Genomic DNA, 25,137 nt, shown 5'->3' with positions numbered 1-25,137 from the left:
GGGGAAATGTCATTTTATAGTTTTTACTAGACGTCTACAGTGCGTAACTTACTGTTACTTTGAGTCATTAAGGAACAAATGCTGAATCCACAAGCTTCTTGGGTTTGTTTTCTTTTGGGGGTGGGGGGGCTGTCCTTCTTATGACATGCTTTTATTTTCAGTCTGCCTTCTCCCACAAGGACTCAGAAAAGGTTATTGTACAAAACTCTAGAATGTGTCCAGAGAAGGGCAATGGCGAGGGGCTTGGTGACCAAGTTCTATGAGGAAAGGTGGAATACGCTGGGTATGGTTGCACTTGAGAAGAGACAATTAAGAGGTGATATGATAGCCATCTCCAAATATTTGAATGGCTTCCACATAGATGATGGAGCATACTTGTTTGTGCTTGCTTGTGAGCAGTATTCTTCAACTTTGGGTCCCCGGATGTTGTCAGGACTCCAAGGCCCTTCATCCTCATCTAGCTTAGTCAGTGGTAAAGGATGATGGAAGCAAAGGCACAGGTAAAGAATTACAGATAAGATCAACCTTTGCCAACCAGGCACCCTCTGGTGGTTTTGGACTACAACTCCCATCATGCCCTGCCTGGTTAGTACAGTTGCACCATGCAGGTCTACACCATTGCAGAAGCATGCTGTACAAATATCCCTTCGGTTTTAGCTTGATGATTGAGGGAGAATGTGTTCTCCTGACGTATTGGCAAAGAAGAATATACTGATATGTGAAGTAGTCAAGGGAAATGTCCAAGGCCATTTAATGTGTGGCAATCCCCTAAACAGATATTGTACACAAAAATCCCCATCTGTAAGTAGCAGAAGTGAGTTCTGTATTGTTCCTGCTTCCCTTCCAATGGACTGAGGACTTTGCAAACAACATCACCTGTGTCAGCTCCAAGCTGTGGCTTGCATTAGCAAAGTAAACGCTAGACTACATGAAAAGCGTTGAGCTCTTGCAATCTGGCTCTGCTCAGGGGACAAATTAAGGAGAGGATTTAGGGTCACAGTGACAGGGTCCAACATCTCATATATCAACTGACAACTTGTACGCACATATAGACTCTGCATGTATAACCAGAATTCCTGCAGAAAGGTGGGTGTGCAATCACATACTAACCAACAGTCCTACTTGGAGTGGGGCACTCCAGATTTACAGAAGCAGCCCGGCTTCTATTTGACATCCCGGATGTCCTGCTTCAGCCATCTTGCCTCTTCTGTGGTAGCCTGGTGTCCGCCGCCACAGCCTCTGCAGCCTCCATACAACCAGAAGTGGGTGCAGCACATTTCCAGAGAGGCAGCACCGCTTCTGGTGGCCACGGTGAGGCCACAGGGGCCGCAAGAAGGCTGAGGCCTAGCTGCCACCGTGGCAGTGGAGGAGAGAAAGACAGAGAATATAAGGCGGTCCAGTTGTGGGCGACATGGTCGGGGTGGGGTGCCCTGGATTTGGGTGAGAAAATCTTGGGGGTATGCAATCATGCAGGGGGAGCCTTCGCTTTTACCAACTGTAGGGATGGAGGCTCTTTGGTGACTCTATGGAGGTCAGGGGCAAGATCTGCTTCTGCAATCTCCCTTCACACATTCTCCTTGGACTTCTGGTTTTGCTATGCCCAAGAGTCTTGCACCAGTTACCAAATGCATCCCATTCCCATGTTCTTTCCCACATCAGAAGTTGAAACTATCAATAAACACGTCCTTCATTTCCTTTTTATTATATTATTCCGTTATATAAAACATAATGGGCCCCTTCAGAGGTTTCTTCTTCCGAACAGGTGTCTTTTCGTGTGTGCTTCTCTCTCCATTATGGCTCAAGTACAGCAGAAATCTCAGACATTAACATGCTACTTTAGAATAAAATGTACACCTGAACTATACACAACATGCTGAGCCTCTGACAGAATAGCTACAGCGTGCACAGATAAATCCAAGACAGATCCAAGTCTGTACCTCTAGACACAGATATGGGACGCTGGGGTGGGAAGAACTGAGCACTCCGGTAGAAAGCTTGAGGAGGAGGAGGAGGTGAAGGCAGAGACTCTAGGGACTCAGCTAGACTGCTAAAGAAAAAGCGATTTATATGCGTCGTATGCGCGATATAACATTATGCCACCAGATGGCGACAAGGAGTCCCGTTTTTCTCTACTGGTTTTACCGGTTTAAATTTACAATGCTTAAAACCGAAACGCTTCTTTGATGTGTCTAGATCCAGCCTAGCTTTTCAGGGAAAGGGTGGTTCAATTATTCATATTAGAAAGCACCTAGAAAATTGTTAAATACATACCACCAGTCAATGTTTCTCTTGCTGCTTAATTCATGTAGTATTTTAATTCTGACACTAGGGAGTCAATGGACTCTTGGCTCAGCAGGGATGCGGAATCTTGGGGCCATATGTGGTCCTCCGGGACCCTCTGTCTGGCCTTGGGGAACAGGCTTGAGTCTCATAAGACCTGCTCCCTTCCTTGCAGGTTTTATTCACCTGGCCTGGGAGGACAGGGCCCTGACTGACTCCAGCTACAAAAACTGAGGTTTCTGAACACAAACTTGGGCTGGGGTTTTTTGTTTGAGGGGTTTGTTGCTGTTGGTTTGGCGTATCTTTATTTCATATGCTGTTGTTGTGATTTATGTTCAGTTTGGTTTTGTATTTTTAATGTTTTATTTATTGTTTACGACTACTTTTGTAGTTACATATTTTTTTCATGTTGTAAGCCACCTTGAGCATGGTTTGAACTGTGGAGAAACTATGTAGGTGGCATGGGATTTATGTTGGGGGGGCAGATTCTCAGTTTGTTAAGAATATTGTATTGATTTACTTGATTTAAGGAGGCAGCTGCCCCCCTGGCTGTGCTCATGTTAAGTAGGTAAACACCCTCCTGGGCCACACCCCTTGCCAGCCCTACTAGAGTGGCTTGTTTTGCCTGGCTGAATTGTGTACTGGAACTCTGATAATGCCTCTTGTTTGCCTGGAGAATAGAGAGGGACGCCTGCAATGTGTGAAGAAACTAGCCTACTATACAAAAGGTAAAATTCACATCCATTGCTCTGCCCACTTTGCCTCTGGCCTCATCCATGACTGCCATGTAGCTCCCAGAGGTTTGCACAGAAGAGATGTAGCCCTCAGGCTGGAAAAGGTTCTCCAGCTCTATCTGGACTAGAGCCTGGAGATGACCAAGGGGTCATCTCCAACTCCCCAAGAGTTGGCCTACACTATTTTTTCCTTCCTTCCACCTCTGCTAAGTCTTCTGCTTTTCTTCCTCACTTGTCAATAGCACAGCCCACTCTCAGTTCTTCCAGCTCAAAAATCTCCTTTGCCCACTCTCCCCCCTTCTTGGAATTGCTAAATCTTATGGCAGCACTTGCAGCCCTGCCAGCATAAGGCTTCTTCATTAACTTCTGCTCACTTCCTTGTGATGCCTTGGAGACACACTGGAAGCACAGACTAACCTTCCTCACATTTCATTCACAAGATAATCCACAGTTTTGTTAATGGCCATCCTATTAGCGAACAAAAACAGAGAAACAAATACCACATTAATTGAGAGCGGTATACAGGCGCTGTCAAGCACAGCCCTGGAAGGAGCTTCCTCTAGTGGGCATGAGGTTTTGTTGCTTGTCATTTTCTTTCAAAACTAAAAACCCTTCAGTACCTTTCCCCCCTACACTTTGATCATTAACAAACAGTGTTTTCTCCCTCCGGCTATGAACAGAGTTAAATTAAATCCTTGCCTCAGGAAAGGCAGACTTCTTGGTTTTGCGTCATACAACAGGCATGGAAGTGAAATCAAAACACTTGTGCTTTGTTGAAGTGGTCATAACTGGGAGTTTGCTTCATGCCAGTAAATTGTTCATGTGCAACAACACAGACTGGAGAATGGCATTGCAGAGGTTTTCCCACCTTAATTTTTCCTTAGTTACTTTACCCAGAAGCAGCAAGTGTCTGCATCTCTCGTTTCTCTCTGCAGCTTCTCTCTTAGCAGTGTAAAATACAGTTTCGTTTCTTACTAAGTTTGGCTGAAGGATTTGGCTTTTTCGAGCTAGGTATGTCTCATAGTTTTTATGGCACCCGTCTCAAAGGGATGCTCAGGGCAGCTTCCAAGCACATTAAAACTGTCAATAATTGAAACATCAATAATAAAAAGGAGAAAACCTACAGTTACTTAAAAAGAAGAAGTCCCTATGCACATCCCTAGCTATCAAATGTTTGTGTGAATAGCAATGGCTTACACTATTTGCAAAAGATGAAAGGTTCAGACATAGATGGGCTTTTACTAAGAGGAAATGTCACAACCAGAGAAGATGAACTCAGAGAGAGTCAGTCAGCCTGTTGCAGGTAAGAATGACACATTCAGCCTAACATCCCCATGATATCATAAAGGCCTCGTAGGTTTAGATGGGAAGAGGCACCACAAATTGTGCCCAGAAATATATTGGCTGAAAGTGCAGATACTGGAGTACTGCTGGCCAGCTCTACTGCAGCTAAGCTTTGGAACATATTCATGACATTCCCCACATTCAATTCACACTTAAGGCCCAAGCACAGATTCAGAATCGAGACCTAAGCCTGGCATAGAGACAAGAAGATAGAACACTCGATGTAATTTCAAACCAATGACCCCACTTAACAAATACATGCATACATTGAACCAGAACAGAGTGCCAAAGCACCCCACAGGAAAGAGATTACAAACATTTAACTATAAGCACCTTCTGTGTTCTTCCTGCCAGGTACGAACAGAGCCCCTGCAAGGCAGTCCCATGGATTTGACTTGTTCTAGTTCAAATGACTTCAGTGTCTACACTGCCCTTATTTTTACTAAGTATTTTGTGTTTTTTATATTATAATTTTATGTTGTGAACAGTAAAGGTAAAGGTAAAGGTACCCCTGCCCGTACGGGCCAGTCTTGACAGACTCTAGGGTTGTGCGCCCGTCTCACTCAAGAGGCTGGGGGCCAGCGCTGTCCGGAGACACGTGGCCAGTGTGACAAGCTGCATCTGGTGAGCCAGCGCAGCACACGGAAACGCCGTTTACCTTCCCGCTGGTAAGCGGTCCCTATTTATCTACTTGCACCTGGGGGTGCTTTCGAACTGCTAGGTTGGCAGGCGCTGGGACCAAGCAGCGGGAGCGCACCCCGCCGCGGGGATTTGAACCGCCGACCTTTCGATTGGCAAGCCCTAGGCGCTGAGGCTTTTACCCACAGCGCCACCCGCGTCCCTGTTGTGAACAGTATACAAATTTAAAATAAATACATAAATAGATGGATAAGGGCCAGCTTAGCCTAGTGGTTACTTCGAATCTATCTTTGCAGAATCACCAATTGCTTAACGGCAGTTCGATACTCTGCGGGCACTGTCTGGCTTTTAATAAATAAATAAATAGGTGGATAACTTTGGGCACAACTAAATTGACTAAAATTCAAGCATTCCCACTTATGAGCCAACCCTATATGTACCTACTCAGTAGTAAGTCTCACTGAGTTCAGTAAGCCTTATTCCCAAGTAAGTGAATATAGGATTACAGCCTCAGATGTATAAGTGTTTGCACAGAAACAGGCAGAAGAAAGCTCCCATTGCATGTAGAGAGAAGAATGGTAGCTGTAGAACCATTTTTACACAGAACTACAACATCTTATCCATTCAATTCCATTTGCCTCCATAGGCTAAGGTCTGGGACATTCTGGATGTGATCAAAAGTGATCAAACCACACCATGTTGGGGTGACTTTTCCGTGTCAAAATGGTTATGTTAAGCTATCCTGAGTGACAGTGTAATGCACATGTCAAAATATAATTAAAAACTGGAAGGCCCATGAGGACTTTCTCAAGCCCCTTTAATGAGCTTGGTTATAGTTACTGTAATAATTGTCTTATTTAAAGCAGGTATGTATCTTAGGTTGAAAGTGATGGCTGGGCGTGATTCTCCAAGGCCATCTTATTCTATTGTGGCAGCAGGGAAAGCCTCATACAGGAACTGTAGGCAGAGGGGCAAGTTATATGAACAAAGCCTCTGAAAGAGAACTTTTATGGCACGTAGCTGCTACCAGCTACCCAAGGGTGAATTATTAGCATTTGATGTTGCAAGTCTTGTCATCGGCATAATAATGCAAATATCTTGACAATGCTGTTTGCTGTCACCATGTAGCCTTCAGTCCTATCTCCCAAAAGAAAGACTTTAAATGAACTGAATCTTCCCCAGCCTTCCTCTTCACTGTGCGCCCTGAGTAGGCAGGGGCTTAGATCCGACAGGTGACTTCACAAACACCAGGTCTAGCACACATGGACATTGGTTTGAAAACACCCTGCAGACAACATTTTAAAAACTGTCCTATTCCCTTTTTGTGTTCCTGACAGTCTCAAAATCCAGGATTTTCACTCTGATCTCTACCCCCGCTTTTAGCTTGTCAGTCCGTGATGCAAAGTAGGTTGCAGTATATGTTTTATCAGAAAAAGGAAGGAGACCACACAGACAGTCTGTATGAGCACAGATCTCTGTTTAGGGAGTGCTCCGTAGAAATCCTTGTAAGCATAGTGTCCTATGTTTCATAGGAAAGTGTGTAATCCGAGAGAATTATCCATCTGATGCAGAGATTCTTCACTATACGTGGCCACCTTTGGATAGGTAAGCAATCAGTGCTACAATCACTCCAACATACACTCCCGTGCCAATGGTGATAGAGAGCGCAGCAAGGAATAGTGCTCGCCAGGAAGCAGAACTTGCCAGGTGAAAGTCCCCCTTGGAGATAGCCTTACTCGTCTGGAAACAAACAATAAATACATTATTTGTATCAATGGACAATAGCCTCAAAGGCTAATAATATCAGCTGTTTTTCAGTGAAAAGAGAATGCTTTTGTCTTCCTCAAAACTGCGTGTTAATGTATAATAATAATAATAATAATAATAATAATAATAATAATAATAATAATTTACTTATACTCTGCCCATCTGGCTGGGTTTTCCCAGCCACTCTGGACGGCTTCCAACGGAAGGTTAAAAATACATTAAAACATCAGTTGTTAAAAACTTCCCTAAACAGGGCTGCCTTCAGATGTCTTCTAAATGTCATATAGTTGTTTATTTCTCTGACATCTGATGGGAGGGCATTCCACAGGCATTCCACAGGCCAGGCGCCACTACCAAAAAGGCCCTCTGCCTGGTTCCCTGTAACTTCGCTTCTCACAGGGAGGGAACCGCCAGAAAGCCCTTGTTGCTGGACCTCAGTGTCTGGGCTGAACGATGGGGGTGGAGACGCTCCTTCAGGTATACTGGGCAGAGGCCGTTTAGGGCTTTAAAGGTCAGCACCAACACTTTGAATTGTGCTCGGAAACGTACTGGGAAACAATGCAGATCTCTCAGGACCTGTGTTATATACCGTAGTCTCGGTGGCCACTACTAGTCACCAGTCTAGCTGCCGCATTCTGGATTAATTGCAGTTTCCGAGTCACCTTCAAAGGTAGCCCCATGTAGAGCGCATTGCAGTAGTCCAAGTGGGAGATAACTAGAGCATGCACCACTCTGGCAAGACAGTTTGCAGGCAGGTAGGGTCTTAGCCTGAGTACCAGATAGAGCTGGTAGACAGCCATGGATAAAGAATTGACCTGCACCTCCATGGACAGCTGTGAGTCCAAAATGACTCCCAGGCTGCGCACCTGCTCCTTCAGGGGCACAGTTGCCCCATTCAGGACCAGGGAGTCCCCCACATCCACCCGCCCCCTGTCCCTCCAAAACAGTACTTCTATCTTGTCAGGATTCAACCTCAACCCGGGTGGTCAATACATGCATGCATATGTGTGAACTTTCAGAGGCACCTGGTTAGCCACCGCTGAGGGGGAAAAAGATGCATAATGTTCTATTTTAGTCTGATCCAATGTGTTTATGTTTGTCCATCCCTTCAGTGACTGTATTATGTTGCTTCTTCTGGATATTTCCTTGGAGATAAGCTGACCCAAATTCACTGAGCTAGTCAGTGAGAACAAAGAACACTTCGTTAGCTCATTGCTTGTTATAGGTTTTTCCTTTTCTTCACAATTTAGTATCTCTGAGGCCAAGTCCACACAGGATTCTCCAGAACCAAATTTGTGTTAACCAAATCTATACTGTGCCTACAGGGGACAATGTCAATAGGGGGCTTCCCCATGCCAGCTGTACAACTACTTTACCAGGAATCTTCTCCTGAGCTAAAATGCTGAACCAAGAGTGGAAGAGGGTGTTGTTGTTTTTTTTTAAAGTTTTGTAAATGTGGCCTTCAGCTTCTATTTTGCATAGCTCAGGTGTCAAGAGCCTTTGAGTCTGAGGACCTGCCTCTGCTTCCCACAGTTTTCATGGGGAGAGGGTTGCCTTCACTGTGTTCCTCCTCTTTGCCCTCCAGTCTCCTAGGTACCCCAAGCATCATTGAGGAATCTGTTTAGCCTTCGCACGTTTGCCTTAAAAGATTCCAAGGTTTGAATACTTTCAGGCAATCCCCATATCTCTCTACATCCCCTTGTGCCTTCCAAGTTCGGAGGGGGCCACATGATACATCTCTGTCGCTATGGTGCTACTTGCCTTGCTGCTCCCACCTGTCAATCTTACTTTCTGTTGCTCCAGTTGCTATGGCAACAATAGTAGCAGCTCTTTAGCTCTTGGTGCAGAACACTGGGCAGGCTGCTGCATCATCTGCCATAGATTGCCTTCATTGCTTTGGAGCTCCAGTCCACCATAGCCCTCAGCACCTTCCAGTATGCATGATGGTTTCCTCCTGGGGGAGGTTGTGCTCACGACCCCAACATCACAGTTCTATAGAATCATGCCCCTCCTTGACTCACAAGGGGCTAATTCACAAGCTCCTACAACCAGATAACGTCGTTCCTTCAAAGTGTGCCTTGCTGTGGTCCTGTTTGCGTTTAATCCTACCTGTTATCTTACTACTTAATTTCCAAGCTGCATAAAAGCTTTCAAAAGGACCACGTAATTCCCTAAAGCTTAATGCTTTTGTGCTGCTGGCAAGCATGGATTCATCCCTCTTCAAAACATTTCTCCCCAACAATTCTAATACTTCTGCTTGCTCGCTTACTACGAAATTCCTTATTGTCTTGAGTTGAGAGCAATTATTTGTTATTCTTCTTCTTTTCCTTTAATTAACAGTGTTACTATTAAGAATTCTTCCTCTCTTTGCTAGTGTTGTCAGGCTTCCTTAATTGGCTTTTGTTTTGGGGTTGGTTCCACCAAATTTTGGAATTCCTTCTCTAAACACATGATGAAACTGATGTCTTCTTTGACCTCTCTGTTTTAGGTAACAGACAAAAATCCCTTTTCTCTTATGCCTTAAATGGCTTTTAAGATTTGTGGCACTTTTTTGCTTTTCATGATTTTGATGTTTTGATTCAGGGATAATAACCAATGCGGTGCCTATGAAGGATGGCCTGACCCAACCACGTAGGGTAGCTCACTAGCTCACAGGTGACCCATCCTACATCTTTCTCTCCCGGCCACTTATTTGCCACCTGGGGTAAGGGGTGCAAAATACCTACTACCTTTGGTGGCTGTCTTGGGAGTAAGGGGACTGCCAGCAGAAATCCGTCTCCTACCTGGCAATTTTAGCCCATCATCCCTCCTGCACTCCCAGGAACTTTAGATCAGTAGCATAGTCCAGTCTCAGTAACATGGGGGGAAAGATAGGCATTGAGTGTTTCCAGAATACAGTGTAGCTCAGAAATCCAATTAAGCAGTTTATTATGGAGGGGTATTTAAAAAGGAGGGAAAGTGGGGAAACAGAGAGTATGCACAGTACTGGCCTAGATGATCCTATCCTAAGCAAGCGAACATAGCAAACCATTATGGTTACCATTCAAGTTGGTAGCTTCAGGAGCTGGTTGAGGGATAAGGGACAAAATAATGTTAGCAATATCCTACTTTAAAGGGATCTTCACCCAGGTGGGTTGTGATTGACAGATGGCTGCCAGCAGCTAATCAGAGAGACTACAGTAGCCAAGAAGGTTAAAAGTTGGGAGATAGGGTTGCAATAGTGTCAGTTCCTGCCACAGTGGTCTTTCTATCCTACCAGACCACAATCTGTCCTCAGCTTCTGCATTGGACTAGGGATGTGATGGAGGTCTAGAGAACTTGAGTATCGTAAGGGAACAGGTTAGGGCAAGGCATAACTTTGCCACAGTGACCTCCAGAAGTTGTTGCACTACTGCTGTCATCTTTCGCCATACTGGCTGGGGCTGATGTAAGCTGGAGTCCAGTAAGATCTAGAAGCCACTACAATAGGCACCCTATTTTAATTCATTTTACCCACTAGCTTTTTAGCTGTGTTATTTTCTCCTGCCGTTTTTATTGTTTTTATTGATTTTTAAAAAAAATAATAAAAAAGTTTTAATTTTGTATTGTAAGCTGCCTTGAAGCTAGATGTGGTAAGATGATGGTAGAAATCCTATAAGTAAAATAAAAGTGAGCTGTAAATGAGTCTTTATTGAAACACACAAATAATATTTTATTCACATCTTGCTCATTCTGAATCTGACTTCTGTTGGGTGAGTTTGATTACAATGTAGCGCAACAGAGGTCAGTAAAGGACCACTGGTATAATCATGTAATGGACAGTCTTCTAAAGTACTTCCTCTACAGTGGAGACAGGGATACTTGTAGCCAACCAGATACTTGTGGACTCCAACTTCTAAGAACCCCAGCTAGCTTCGCCAATGTTCAGGGATAATGGGAGTCTAGCAACATCTTACGAGAGCCACAGGTTTCTTAGTGCTCTCTACAGAGACGATTTACAGTACTAGGAAAATGTAGTTGATATAATCGATTTGGATCTCAGCCAAGCAAAGGAATTTTACTGCTTAAACTGGAAAGGATGGGTGAGAAAGGGGAATCAGACAAAGAGTTGTGCTGAATGTGAAGGGCAAGCGTTCAATCTGGAGGGGTGGGGAAGGCCTATGGCATTTGCTTTGCATGCAGAAAGTTAATCCCTGGCATCTCCAAGAAGGACTGGGGGAATGGAAATTCTGGTGAGCCACTGTTAGTAAAGGTAGGGACCCCTGGACGGTTAAGTCCAGTCAAAGGTGACTATGGGGTTGCAGCATTCATCTCGCTTTCAGGCCGAGGGAGCCGGCGTTTGTCCACAGACAGCTTTCTGGGTCATGTGGTCAGCATGACTAAACTGCTTCTGGCGCAACAGAACACCATGACACGGAAACGCCATTTACCTTCCCGCCACAGTGGTACCTATTTATCTACTTGCACTGGCATGCTTTTGAACTGCTAGGTTGGTAGGAGCTGGGACAAAGCAACGGGAGCTCACCCCGTTGCAGGGATTTGAACTGCCAACCTTCCGATCAGCAAGCCCAAGAGGCTCAGTGATTTAGACCACAGTGCCACCCGCGTCCCTCAGTAAAGGTGATGCTGAGCTAGATGCACCAATGGTCTGAATTGGTATAGGGCAGCTTCCTGACAAGTGAACTTCCTCTGCAGTCACTATTGGGAGACACATTCCCTATTCATTACGGATCCTGAGGAGAAGAACAGGAGGTTACTGGTGAAATTTGTGAATGAGACCAAGCTCAGAAACGGTGGGGGGGGGCGCTAGGGGGCGCATCGGAAGATGGCCGACAATACCATCTCTCCAGCTCACACAAGGTAATTAAGAGGCTGTTATGGGAGTATGCAGCCTCCCTCGTTACCCCAAGGGAATGGGGAACGCTGCCTTGCCTGCTGTGCCCATAATTCACCCCCAGATTCGAAAGGGGGTGAGGGCACTAGGCACAAAAGCCCTTGTGTCGGTCGGCTCTCCTGGACGCTGTCTCTGATCTGCACAGCTAGTTGCAGGAGCTCAAAATAAACAATCAGAACAGAAACAAATGCACATACTTCAAGTGATGATCGGGAGTAAGGACTGCTAACTAAAGGGATCTTTGGGAAGAGGAGCGACGGGCTGGACTTAACAATAAATCAAGAAGAAGAATAAATCAAGAAGAAGATTCATCAAAGGATCGGTATGTCGGAGCGAGACTGAAAAGGAGGGGGGGAGAAAAACTTTTCTTTTTTTGTCTTATGTGAGTACCCAATAATCCCCCCCAAAAAAATAATCGTTGCAATTACTGATCACAAGCAGGAGGAATAAGAACTGTGTGGAAATTAATTACTATGCAAGGACGTGGCTTATGGGAGCATCCAGAAACAAAAGTAAGTCCTTTGTGACGCAGTTATAAAAATAGATTTATCATGGCAGGCCCACCCGCAGGAATCCAAGGGGAGAAGGACTATGGCTGTTACTACGTTGGAGTGTGGGTTCGGCCTAGCAGGGCCCCCTGCGAAAATTTATGAGGAGCGGCAGGCCTGGGGAGATCAGGACAGACTGTCAGAATGTTTTGAACGGAGGTGTTAAAATGGCGTCTGTCTACTTTTATGGCTCTTGGATGAGTGTAAAATCCACACAGGAAACAACGACGTTTGTCTTCAACCCGCTTGTGGAGATTATCAGAGATCACAAAGAAAGGAGATAACAACAAGAAGATGAGGAAAACAACAAAGAGAAGATTGAACAGAACTGTGAATATTATTTTGACAGAACTGTGTAATTAAAGCAGTAGTAAGAGAGATGATCTGATCCCTTTCTGAGCTTGAAGCATGGGTACCCCCAACAAAAATTTTAAAAAATTTGGCTGTGTAATTTGGAATTATTGTTATTTGGAATTAATGTGATGTGATTGGCCTGTTAATAAAAATTATTTAAAAACGAGACCAAGCTCAGAAGCACTGTCAGAGCAGGGAAGAATTGGGTGATGATGTAGGGTAAAAAAGAATAATAGAATTGCCATTCAATTCATAAATACAAAGTTTGGGGACAATATTTTTGTTTCTTTAAGCAGTTGTATATCCTGCACGTCTATTGTAGTGAGTATAGCCAGGGTGGCTACATTGTCAGCTTTGAGACTTGAAAGGTGAGAGGAAGAAAGACTTTGAATATTGGATAATCATAATGTGATTTACAAGCTACGGTATTTTTTGGATGTGTTTGGCAGGTTTCTTTCCTTTTCTTGACTAAATACAGGGAAAATTTGATATCATGGTGTAAATCACTGGTGAGGTGGTATTTGAAATATGGTGTAGTGGTAAATTTTGAAGAACAGCAGCTCATTATGACTGCCCTTACAGCAGGGATAGGAAGCTTGTGGCCCTCCATATGTTATTCAACCGCAGTTCCCATCATCCCTGTTCACTGGCCATGTTAGCTGGGGCTGATGGGAGTTGGAGTCCAACAACTTCTGGAGGGCCACAGGTTCCCCACCACTGCCCCATACTCACAAGGCTGTGTGCTTCTGCAGGTTCCTAGCTAGACTTAAGACAAGATAACCCATCTTACTATTCTCTGTAGCATGACTGCAATTCCATGCATAGTTTCTCAGAAATAAGCTCCAATGAACTCACTGATGCTTATTTCTGACCATAGAGATTCAGCTTGTAAAACACAATGAGTTTTAATAACTTGTAAAACACACTGAGACAGCTGAAGTGCAGCATTTAGCTTTTAATTAGAAAATCTTGCAAGGAAATTATACCACTTAAACCATTGGTATGAAATAGGAACCCCATCAAAAAGAATTTTAGAGCCTCTGCATGATTATTCTCTGATTTCTTTACTGCTAAGTTGTCAAATGTAAAACTTGAAAGGTTCATCATCACCTCATTCTCTTCCTAGAGCAAGGAAAGTCAATCAATTGCCCAGGTGCTCTGGGAGATGATGTCATTGCTCCTGCTGTGAAAAAAGGCCCAGAGCTGTGCCCCTGCCAGAGCACCACTGCTGCTGACAAGTTTTCACTGACCATGTTGAAGACACTTGGCCATCTGTCACACAGCTTTGTCATTCTGTGGCTGGAGTGATGTAGCAGAGGATTGATTTATGGCCAAAAATAATGCTTAAGGAATAGCATTTTGTGTGTGTGCCAGGAACAGTGAAAATAAATTCTCCTGAGATGGTGGCTGTTAAATGTGCTTGGCTGTATGTGGAGTTCTCTGTCTGCCCTGCTCCCTTCCTGAATGTTATGTTCTCCATCCTTCTCTCCATTCTGATATGTGATTGAAGTTCAAGTTTACCTTCTGAGTAGACTGTACTTTGCTGGATTACACTTTATTTAAGTTACTCTGACAATTTGTCAGACTGCAGGCTATATATCCTTTAACAACATAAAATGCAGAAACAGGTGTTTCATTTACAAGGAGAGCAGTCAGAAGCAAAAGGAGAGTGGGCTCCTGTAACCTTTAACAGTTAGAAGAGGGATGATCAGCAGAGATCTGTTTGCGATGATGCCATAGTGCAGCAAGGCTGCTGAAGTGGGTGTTCTTTGTAACGCCTGTGCTGGAAGATCTGCACTATCTACCACTACATTACTAGGGCAACTTTAAGGTTTTGCTATGGGTATATAAAGCCCTGAGCAATGGGCTATTTCTGGGAATACCATATCTTGTCTGGCCAATTTAATCCTTGGGGGAGACACATTACTAGTGCTGTATGCTGTATGCTCCTCAAGTTTGTCTTATGCTCACTAAAAACAGGGCCTTTAGTGTGGTGGCACCTACCCTTTGGAATGTGCTTCCAGGGAGCATCAGGTAAGCACCTACAGTATTGACATTAAGGCACTTGTTTCAAACTCTTCTGTTCACCTTTCCTTTAGAGGTGATCCAGCTTCGTTGATGTATTAATGTTATCTAGAGATTTGTGATGTCTTTTAAGCACATAAGAGCCTGCTAGATTAGCCCAGTGCCTCATCGAGTCCAGTATCTTGTTCTCACAGTGGCCTTGTTTTACAAATGTAGTTTCATGATTGATTTTATGCTGCTTACTGCTGTTATTTTTTTAAAAAATGTTGACAGTATAGAAAATTTAGCCTGTGAATAAAAGTGGAAAGGCTGTACTTGCCAAAAACTCTTTTTTGCACAGCTATTCAATGTACAGTCATACCTCGTGTTGCGTACTTTCGCATTACATCCCGTGGCAACCTGGAAGTACTGGAATGTGTTACTTCCGGGTTTCGCCGCTTGCGCATGCGCAGAAATGCTAAACCGCACTTCGCGCATGTGCGCCAAATCGCACCGCGCACCTGAACAGACATAGTGCTTCGAGTTGCGGGCATTTCAGGTTATGGACAGGCCTCCAGAATGGATCCCGTCCGTAACACAAGGTACCACTGTACAACAGTCCGATCCATCTTCCCTTTTGGATAGTTCAGCTTCTTTTCTTACAGGTTGGGAATAGCAGTGCTTACAGTTACCTTGTGAGGTTTCAGTGTTGCTTTAAAGAACAGTTGATCCTATTAGGAGTTATTGGTTGAGTCCCACGTGACTTTCACACATAAAGCCAAGCACCCATGCACTCCCATAATTCACACTTGAAATATGTTGCAATGCAGAGAGCAAATCCTGTCGGCTTCATGACAACATGGACGCTGCTGCTTTGCCATGTGATGAGGATCCAAGCACTGTTTTGAGCCTGGTACAAGAACAGCCCTATCATTTGATAGAATGAGGACAGATTTGGGGGTAGCATTAAAGGGGGAGGTGAGGGATGAATGGTGGCAAAAATTTCCCTGTGGTGGAAATTTTTAGTAAAATATGGAGTGACATTTGCACTTATTCCATCAAGCACCGACATGTTTGGGGTTGGCACTAGGTAGCTAGACACACACACACACACACACACACACACACACACACACACACACCACATCCCAGCAACTTCCCAGATAATTTCATGTTAGCAGGGGTCCTAGTCGCGTGGGACTGCAATATACTTGGCACAGTAGTGAATCGAGCCCTGACAGGCCTTTTATAAAATAGTTCCCTAAGACAAGAAGAACACAGTACATAGCAGGAAACATCAGCACACGCAAATTCTTACCCCTTGAGAAAAGTAGAAAGCAGCAATTCCCAGAGGCCAGAAACAACAGAGCATTGAAAAAATTGCCAAGCCCAGGTGGTCTCGTGGGGGAAGCATCAGAAAATGATCTTCACTCTCGCTGTCACTGGAGGAGTCACTCTGGAAAGCAAATCAAGGCAATGGCACACTGTAAGTCTGACCCACAGAGTATTCAGCAGCAGCAGAACATGTAACCAATTTACACTACACATGTTTGATGTTGCTGCTGTGACAACACTTTCCCTCCTGATATACAGCAGCAGGCAGATGAACTTCATGGGGCAGGAAGCACTGTGATGGGAGTGTCGGCGGGACGAGTCCATCACACATTCAAGCGATACAGAGTCAGCCTCTATGAGCTAGGATGTTTATCTGCCAAGGAACAGCGGCTAATATGAATGATCTTTTGGGAACTGGATGTCCAACAGAGATGATATACAGGGCACCACCTCAATCATCGCCATACTTCCCCGTCTTCAGACTGAAAATACTTGATGTCTATTAGGCAGCAGATGTACTGCTTAGTATGCTGATTGAGAATAATCTTCTTGGCTTCAGTCCACAAACCATTTAATCTGGAGTGGTCTGGCAGGTATTTCATAGACCTCAGTAGGACTTCAGTGAGACTATTGGGAGTAAGAAACTGGTGGTTTTCAGCAATCTATGCATTACTGGCATTCTATATGTCTATATGTATCTTGTCTTACAACATGCTTATCCTAAAACACAACATCAAAAAAATGTGCAACTGACAAATGCACTTGGAAATCTAAACAAATAATCCATACAAACATAATTGAGCTGGATAAATAAGATGGATGGTTAAATAGGAACCCTAGAGGAAGCTGGTATCCTCATTATGCCAGCTCAACAAAGATGTCCTCAAATCACTTGTTTCAGAAGGGACCCTTAATTCTAATGGGCTTTTCCAGGGTAAGACTATTGAGAATTTGAATCTGTCACATTCCCTGAATGACTATGGGAATTACTAAGATTGACAATTGAGTCTGGCTGTGTCAATCCTGCAAATGGAAATTACTGGTGCTTTAACTACCCAGCTATGAATCAAAAGAGTAATGGAATATGTAGGCATGGGGTCCTCAACCTTTTTGGGCCCAGAAGCAAAATTGGAGGTTTAAGAAACTATTGTGGACGCCACAAAATACCCCATTCCAAAACATTTATCCTCCCCAACTCACCTGCCCCCACGGACCAGTATCCAACTCACTCATACCATCAGAGCAAGGATTTCCACAAGTGCAACTGAATTCCCCACTTCTCCTCTCCTGTGGACTCCCTAAATCTGTTCTGGGTTTCCTCCAAAACCTCTGGAGCAGATTTGGGAAGGGTACCAAAGTGGAAATCCTTGCATTGATAAAACAAGTTAGAAGAACAGCATCCAAAGAAAGAAAGCTACACCCCCTAGAAAAAACAGGCAAACCCCCAACCACCATCCCAACACCCCATTTAAAAGAAACAGTAAAAAATGAGAGTGGCAAGGTGCCTTGATGGGTGCTAAGGGGTGTGTGTCTGAGGGTGCTACTGTGTCCACCAGCACCATGTTGAGGGCCCCAGATTTAGACTGACAAGTTGACATAGAGAAGTTCTGAGATTAAAGGATGGTTGGCTATATTACCAAATTGCCATAGAAAGGATACAGTTACTATTGATACTACCAGGGAGATCCCCAGTATTAAGAATGGGAGACAAGTCTTGAATACCTTTTAGATTATTTCTGAAAAACTGAAACACCAAGACTTGTCAATTTAAATCAATGGAGATACCGGCATATACTTATAGCAAAATGGAATAAACATCTGATTTTTGTGTGTCCTATCCCTTCTGGAGCTACTTCCTGATAATGTCGGAGGCGATGCCTCAACAAGAGGCATCTCTTCCGATAAAGAAAGCCATTCCCAAGTGCCACCTTGGGACCAGATGATAAAGAATTGCAACTGTTTGATTTGTACTATACTGCCGGCTGCCGTTGCTTTATAGCTCAATCCCAAGCTTATTCACTTGGAAGAAAGTTCCATTCATTTTAATGGAAGTTGCTTTCAAGTTAAGTGTGCTTAAGGACACTTTCGTTATTAAATAACTCAGTGTGAAATAGTAACCCAGAAAGCTGCAATATAATAATAACAGTGATGATGCTGGAAGTGATGATAATAATAACAGAAACCGTGTTAGAAGCCCCCACTCACTGCTGTCAGCTCCAACCCTTGATGTGAAGCAATAGACGTCCTACTGATTTCTCTCTTCCCTGACCGAAAGTTGCATCTGCCAACGTCGTCTTGATATAATATTTCTAGGACATCTATCGTCACCATGGCATTTAAGTAGCGTTTTTCACCCTCCTACTCTTCCTCTCGTTAAGTATTTTACAGTCTTCCCTCACTCCCCACTCTCTTATTTGACCTTCTTTTCAGCTCTACTTTCACATATTCTCTCCTCCTTCTTAACAGTTTCACACAGGAGAAGAAGGGCGGGGGGAAGGCTTTGCAGAGTTTATACAATAAACCACATCTTCTCCAGCCACTCGGACGCGGGGCAAAATCCTAACAGAAATCACTGCATGGAAATAGATTATCGTTTTTCTTTCAAGCTAAATTCTCAGCTCACTAGCTGGGGATTTGGGATTTCCATGGAAAATTATTTTTCTTGAGTGCCAGTGAAACAGGGCCGTTTTTCATCTTTAGCAATGTCCCTCGCTTGCATTAGGACTAAAATTGATAAATTGTGAGCTAAAATGGATTAGAAATTCTGGATGTGAGCCTAAAACAAGCTTATTAAAATAATTCATTCTAACTACACACCTCTCTATAATTATTTCTAGTCGTATTATTCTTAATGTATTATATTATGGTAGAAAACCCTTTTTCTTTTGAGAGGGGCATTCTCTTTGGGGTAATCTGTCAGGGGCTGCATGGCAACTCTGGGTGCAGCTGAAGTCAGTGATGTGTGGGGCCAGAACCAAAAGAAGGCGTGGTTCCCCCCTTTCTCCTCTTGCCAGGAGGTCTGAACTGATCGCTTGCAGAGGGTTTTTGAAATCAGGCTGAGGGACGCCTAAACTTAGGCTGAGGCCTAAGACCACAGTTGCTCACCCCTGTATTAAACCCTCAGGCTTAATTCCTCAGAAATAAGGGAAGCTGTCTCTCAGGAGAGAGAAGTTCCCATGCAACATTTACCTCAGTTCTTCCTACTATCATGTACAGTGGTACCTCGGGTTACATACGCTTCAGGTTACATACGCTTCAGGTTACAGACTCCGCTAACCCAGAAATAGTGCTTCAGGTTAAGAACTTTGTTTCAGGATGAGAACAGAAATCGTGTTCCGGCGGTGTGGCAGCAGCAGGAGGCCCCATTAGCTAAAGTGATGCTTCAGGTTAAGAACAGTTTCAGGTTAAGTATGGATCTCTGGAACGAATTAAGTACTTAACCTGAGGTACCACTGTACATAATCACAATTATTATATTTTCTATATTTGCTTCTCTGTCCTAAGCATGGTTACTCAGAAATAAGTCCCAAGATAGGTTCACAGCCTCCAAAATTTACCTCATATTCTTGCAATTCCTCCTCTTCCACTTCATAGGACACTGTCTGGATTTTGATGTCATTTTCCATCAGGGACCTCCCTTGGGTTTCTTGCACATCAGAGGCCTCAGCAGGATGCTCTTTGTTTCCCATGAAGGCTGTCTCACAACTCTCACCTTTGTTGTCCTTGACTTTGACACTGGTCTCATCCTTCACCAGGATGAAATTTGGGCCATACAATGCTTCAACAGCCAGCTGAAGAGAACTGGCATCCAGCAGTTGGTGAGTCCTCGCATTACCAGAATTTTGGAAGATATAGGAGTACAGTTTACCCTGGCAACGGTGGCCAGGATAATCCTGGTGGTAACTGTAACTGCCATGAAGGTGTCCATTGTTCTTGGCCAACAGGGGATTCTGGAGTTCACTCACACTTTCCATTTTGCTGAAAGCTCAGTGCGAGGTGCTTCTAAGACAGATGGATGACAGAGAACAAACAACCCTGAAGAACAAATGAAAGAAAAAGGAGGCAGAATTAGGGGGCACATAAAATATAAAGGTAAAGGTAAAGGTACCCCTGCCCGTAAGGGCCAGTCTTGACAGACTCTGGGGTTGTGCGCCCATCTCACTCAAGAGGCCAGGGGCCAGCGCTGTCCGGAGACACTTCCGGGTCACGTGGCCAGCGTGACATCGCTGCTCTGGCGAGCCAGAGCCGCACACGGAAACGCCGTTTACCTTCCCGCCAGTAAGCGGTCCCTATTTATCTACTTGCACCCGGGGGTGCTTTCGAACTGCTAGGTTGGCAGGCGCTGGGACCGAGCAGCGGGAGCGCACCCCGCCGCGGGGATTCGAACCGCCGACCTTTCGATCGGCAAGCCCTAGGCGCTGAGGCTTTTACCCACAGCGCCACCCGTGTCCCATCACATAAAATATAGAAACTCGTTAAGTCAGGTATGGGGAGACTGTGGTCCTCCAGCTGTTGTTGGAGTCCCATTAGTCCCAGCCAACATCTCTAGTGGTCAGGGATAATGGGCGCTGTATACCAACAACATCTGGAGGGCAACAGGCTTCCCATCCCTGGAGTAAGTGGTTCAAGAGCAATAACTGTGTAATGTTAACTAGCATTGGGGCATGTCTATGTTGATGGAAATACTGGGATTGAACTCATATAAGATAAATTCCAGCATGCACCTTGACTCAGAGAACCTAAACTATAGTACTTTGAGGGAAAGTTGATGGAGATCTTTTTCAGATGTGTGCTGAAATTTTGGGAGATTTTGCAGTCAAACCTAGGAATGCATATCTAACCCATTCATTAGGAAATGAAGGGATTAAGGACCACAGAGCTATAAATTTCTAGAGAAGGCCTTCTAGAGAAGGCTAGGTCACAGCCCCTCACCCTCAGGGAGGGAGGGAGGGAGGTAGGTTTGTTTCTCCTTCCTTCCTTCCTTCCTTCCTTCCTTCCTTCCTTCCTTCCCCTCTCTCCTCTGTGAACCATGTAACTGAGAAGATGTCTGAGGCTGGGGTTTCAGTTTGAGACTATGTGTTTGAGGCCAACTTCTGTATTTTTTAACCAAGAATGCCTTACCTGTGTTGTTTCTGCTGTAGCACTGAATGATGCATGAGTGAGACTTCTGATTACTGTAAGTAAAGCATTTAAACTTACTTAAGGTTGTAGTCCATCCATTCTGGGAGGGGTAGGGGGCGGGAGAACACAGTTGTGAGTGCTTAATACTGGGAGACCTAAAGGTCTTAACAATCTGTATCTATGTGAAAATCTGAAAAGTTGGCTGTTAAAATGCTGTAACGGAAAATGAAATCTGCAATGTACTGTACTGAAACCATCAAAGTACTAAAGATCTGGACTGTGTGCTATATAGCACTTGGATAATTGGGCAATCAGAAAATCAGAAGAGCTCAGCGATGAGAAACAGGAGCTCACTATGGACATGCCCTGTTTTTGATGGTAAATGAAAGCATTTGGCTGTGCTACTGTCCACGAATTCATGTACATCTCTCCACAGCCTGCCAAAATATGGCTTGAAACTGCCTTTATTTGAGTCTTCTTGTCAAGAATCATTGTGGCAGGTAGTAAGATCAGACTATGAGCCATTTGATAAGATGAGAAGGTCAAAGCCATCATGATGGTTAGCATGTGTTGAGCGCTGCCCTTTCTCCTTGGCAGCTTGAGAAAGGGAAGGAGAATCTGATGTAAATGCGCAGTGCATTCTTCATGCTGGGTCATAACTTCCTGGAGAACTACAGTGAATAACAGATGGCCCTGGCATAGACCTGAGGTTGGCATCCCCTGCAGAAACCCTCCTTGCATTATAAACAAGCAGGACATGCTGCGAATTACAACCCTTTCATTTGTGAGTGATGCCAGTAAATGTAATATATTTTGCATGCTAAAAACCACCACACAAAACTGCAGCAAGAGTTCTGAAGCTCGCAAGGTGAGAGTGGAAAATGAGAATGAAAAAAGAAAACTGAAGGCTGCTTGCTATGGAAGTACTATCACTCTTATGGGATCTTGTCTATGCAGTTATATTTTTATATCTAGTGCCTAGGAAGCTGCCATACTGAGTAAGACCATCGGGTCCATCTAGCTCAGTATTGTCCACACTGATTGGCAGCACCTGTCCAGGACTGCAGACAGGGTTCTCTCCTGGCTCCATCCAGAGACGCCAGGGATTGAGCACCACTTACTAACAGTGCAGATGTGTTACAGAAAACCAACAGCCCCCCTTATTTACTCCCACTTTGGGCCTGTGCTCTACTGCATCACTCAAACCACTGTATCACATACCATCATGTAACATCATGCAATCCTCAGGGGGTGCAGTGGGTCAGTGTGAACAGCCAGGGCCGTCTTTAGCAGATGCGGCACCGGGGTGCAAATATCTGCCCAGTGCCCCCAAATTACCATGGATAGTGTTGGGGTGGCCGTAACTGTGCACTGCTAGCTATGGGGGGGCACAACTCTCCCCCATGCCACTGCGGGAGAGCAATTCTCACAGAGGGTTGGGAGTGAAATTGCGCCCCTCTCAAGCCTCTGCGGGAGGAGAGCGATCCCCGCAGAGGCTTGGGAGGAAAGCTGCACGCCTGCCAGCCTTATGGTTGGCGGGGCACAGCTGACGGGCATGCAGGGAAAGGGGAGGCCACCGGCAAAGCCATGCAGCTCCCCCACTCGCTGGGGCACTCCTGAGAGGCTGGCACCCTGGCGCAATGCACCACTAAGCCCCATGGGAAAGACGGCTCTGCGAACAGCTATGGGCAGGATTCCTGCTTTGCCAGGGGGTTGGACTAGATGACTCAGGATCCCTTCCAACACTACAATTCTGTGTTTCTATGTCTGGGTTTGTGGTCAGGAGGCAAAACTGGCTATCAAGGAGACACATGGGCTGGGCCACTCCCAAAGCACCTCAGGCAGCCTGCAGCTGGTCCTGCAACACACCTTGGAGCCTTATTGCTATGGAATCCTACGAGTCTCTTATATCAGTTGATTCCAGCTGAACTGATGGTTTGGAGATATTGCAGCTATCCATACTGGCGATGCTACAGTTCCACAGAGAGCAGGTCAGCAGCGTTGCCCTCTAGCAAGTTGATATAGCAGTGCAAAGATTGTATAGAGGCATTTCTGCACTGCCACTGACCTCACTTCAACACAAGCAATGTGTTGATCATCCTTCTTCCATGTAACCAACTGTTGGAGGTTTCCTCCTGCCCTCAGCTGATTTTTTTAACACCCCCCCCCAATATCTCACCAATGCTCCTGCCCTTGACTGATGTTTTACTTCATTTCCCCCTGTACCTGATACAAGTCCCCCTGTGTCTTACTCATTAAGTTGGCGGTATGTGATAGTATTTCTTTATTGGCTGAAAGTTTGAAAGCAGAGCTTTTTTGGGGGGGAAATGACATGAAATATCTTTGATGCAATCAACAATTTTCCAGAATATTAAACTACCAATCCATCTAACAATTCTACCTGTTAGCTCCTGTCAATTTTTATACAGAAACGTTAGGGGAAACCCAATGAAAATATTGTACAACCCTAATATATACACAAGAGCTTTATATCCTACTTCATTAAAATCAATGAACGTGTTGCTGTTATCCTCAGCTAGAGCAGGATTGCATCTGATAATGCCTCTGCGTATTTATACACATATGAACTTGGAATAGTCTATTAACCGACTAATATTATACTGTGATATTTTCAGGGATATCACACTGCCATGCCATCGTATGAGAAAGAAGGGAAGGATAGAGATGAGGACAATTAATTTTATGTAAATGTAAATTATATTTTGGTGAAGCAATGTTCAGTGAAATCACTTATCTGGGGGATATGAATCCAGCAATGAATATAAGACATTTGTGAGGAATGCCTCTTGTTCAAACAAATTTTTATATTTTCGCAAAGTCCTCGAGAGCTAGTTTTATGACAATTTTCTGCCAGCGTTATCTTAAATTGAGATGGATGGGGAAATTCGTGAGTGAACTGAAGCCTGCCTGAAGGACTGATAAAGAGCAGCACGCAGAGCTGGCAAAAGGGTTCTGCTAAGCACAGCAGGTTTCAACATTCTGTCTGCTTTTACTAGAGAACTTTGTTAATGGTCTTTTAAAAAAAAGAAGACGGATAAAACACAAATTAATGAACACGGTTCAGATGAAAGTATATTACACAGAGTCGCTCTGGAATTATCCCGGTGGCTGAAGAAAATTAAAATATTACCAGACGATTTTGATTAAACAAACTCAGGAATGGGGAGTGTAAAACATTGGGGGGAAGGAATCATCGGAGCCAAAAGCCTACATGAGATTGTACTGAGGCATTTCTGCACTGCCACAAACCTCACTTCAACACAAGCAATGATTATCCTTCCTCCAAGTAACTAACTGTTGGAGGTTTGCTCCTGCCCTCAGTTGACTTTTTTTTAAAAAATATTTTTTATTCATTTTTACCTTTAACAAATATCATCACAAATAAATCACATACACACAGGATTCTCTGAATCCCCGGACTTCTCTCCACCCTTCCATGGTTTCCATCATTATTCATTTCCAACTGCATCTTATAATGTTCTCCATATTTTCTTAAAACTTAATTCACATCATAGTTCTAGCTACATTGCAAGTGTTTTTTAGAATCCTGCCAATGTTTTTAATTGTTTTCAGTGTTCTTTTAAGTGTTGTTGTTGTTTAGTTGTTTAGTCTTTTAGTCGTGTCCAACTCTTCGTGACCCCATGGACCAGAGCACGCCAGGCACTCCTGTCTTCCACTGCCTCCCACTGCTTCTTTTAAGTAATTTATTAATTTCCCCTATTCTTTATTAAATTTATTATCTTCTTGATCTCTAATCTTCCTGGTCATTTTCGCCATTTCGGCATAGTCCAACTATGTCCTCATCTGATTTTTAATCTGGTACCTGTATCTGGTACTAAAGGACTCACCAATGTTTACTTCTGAAAGTAATAAATATGGCAGTGCTGTGCAGAGTCCTTTTCTCTCACCACTAACAGGCCACCCTGATTTATGTGAACAAGAGGAGAGGCTTCCTAACTGGAGAGTGATATTTCTAGACAGAGATTAATGCCAACGCCTTTTAAAGATTCCTACAATTGTCATGCATGTTAGGCCAGACTTTTAAATAAGCGTACAAAAGCTATCACCTCACAGATAATTCTGCTAGCCTGCTATGAGGCTAATCACCCGTGTTTCT

The 25,137-nt window shown here is 44.2% G+C and overlaps 1 protein-coding gene across 3 annotated transcripts in view; it reads right to left on the bottom strand.

Annotated features, from left to right (window-relative positions):
• Window positions 1–6,453: 6,453 nt before the first annotated feature.
• The window catches only part of SYNDIG1L (synapse differentiation inducing 1 like), a 90,787-nt gene continuing 72,103 nt past the window's right edge, over window positions 6,454–25,137 (bottom strand). For 2 of the 3 annotated variants that reach the window (XM_053379535.1, XM_053379525.1), the window contains exons 2-4: window positions 19,436–19,913; window positions 15,862–15,999; window positions 6,454–6,737 (exon numbers count right to left, since the gene is read on the bottom strand). In XM_053379535.1, the coding sequence (XP_053235510.1) occupies window positions 6,579–6,737; window positions 15,862–15,999; window positions 19,436–19,852 (714 nt within the window). In that variant the 5' untranslated portion in view covers window positions 19,853–19,913 and the 3' untranslated portion in view covers window positions 6,454–6,578. The remainder of the gene's footprint in view (window positions 6,738–15,861; window positions 16,000–19,435; window positions 19,914–25,137) is intronic. The other variant, XM_053379544.1, reaches the window with a different exon arrangement.

The sequence above is a fragment of the Podarcis raffonei genome, chromosome 1 (genome assembly GCF_027172205.1).
Source record: "Podarcis raffonei isolate rPodRaf1 chromosome 1, rPodRaf1.pri, whole genome shotgun sequence".
NCBI lineage: Eukaryota > Metazoa > Chordata > Lepidosauria > Squamata > Lacertidae > Podarcis > Podarcis raffonei.
Note: the sequence above shows the minus strand (reverse complement) of the source record. Positions and strands in the feature narration are given on the sequence as shown.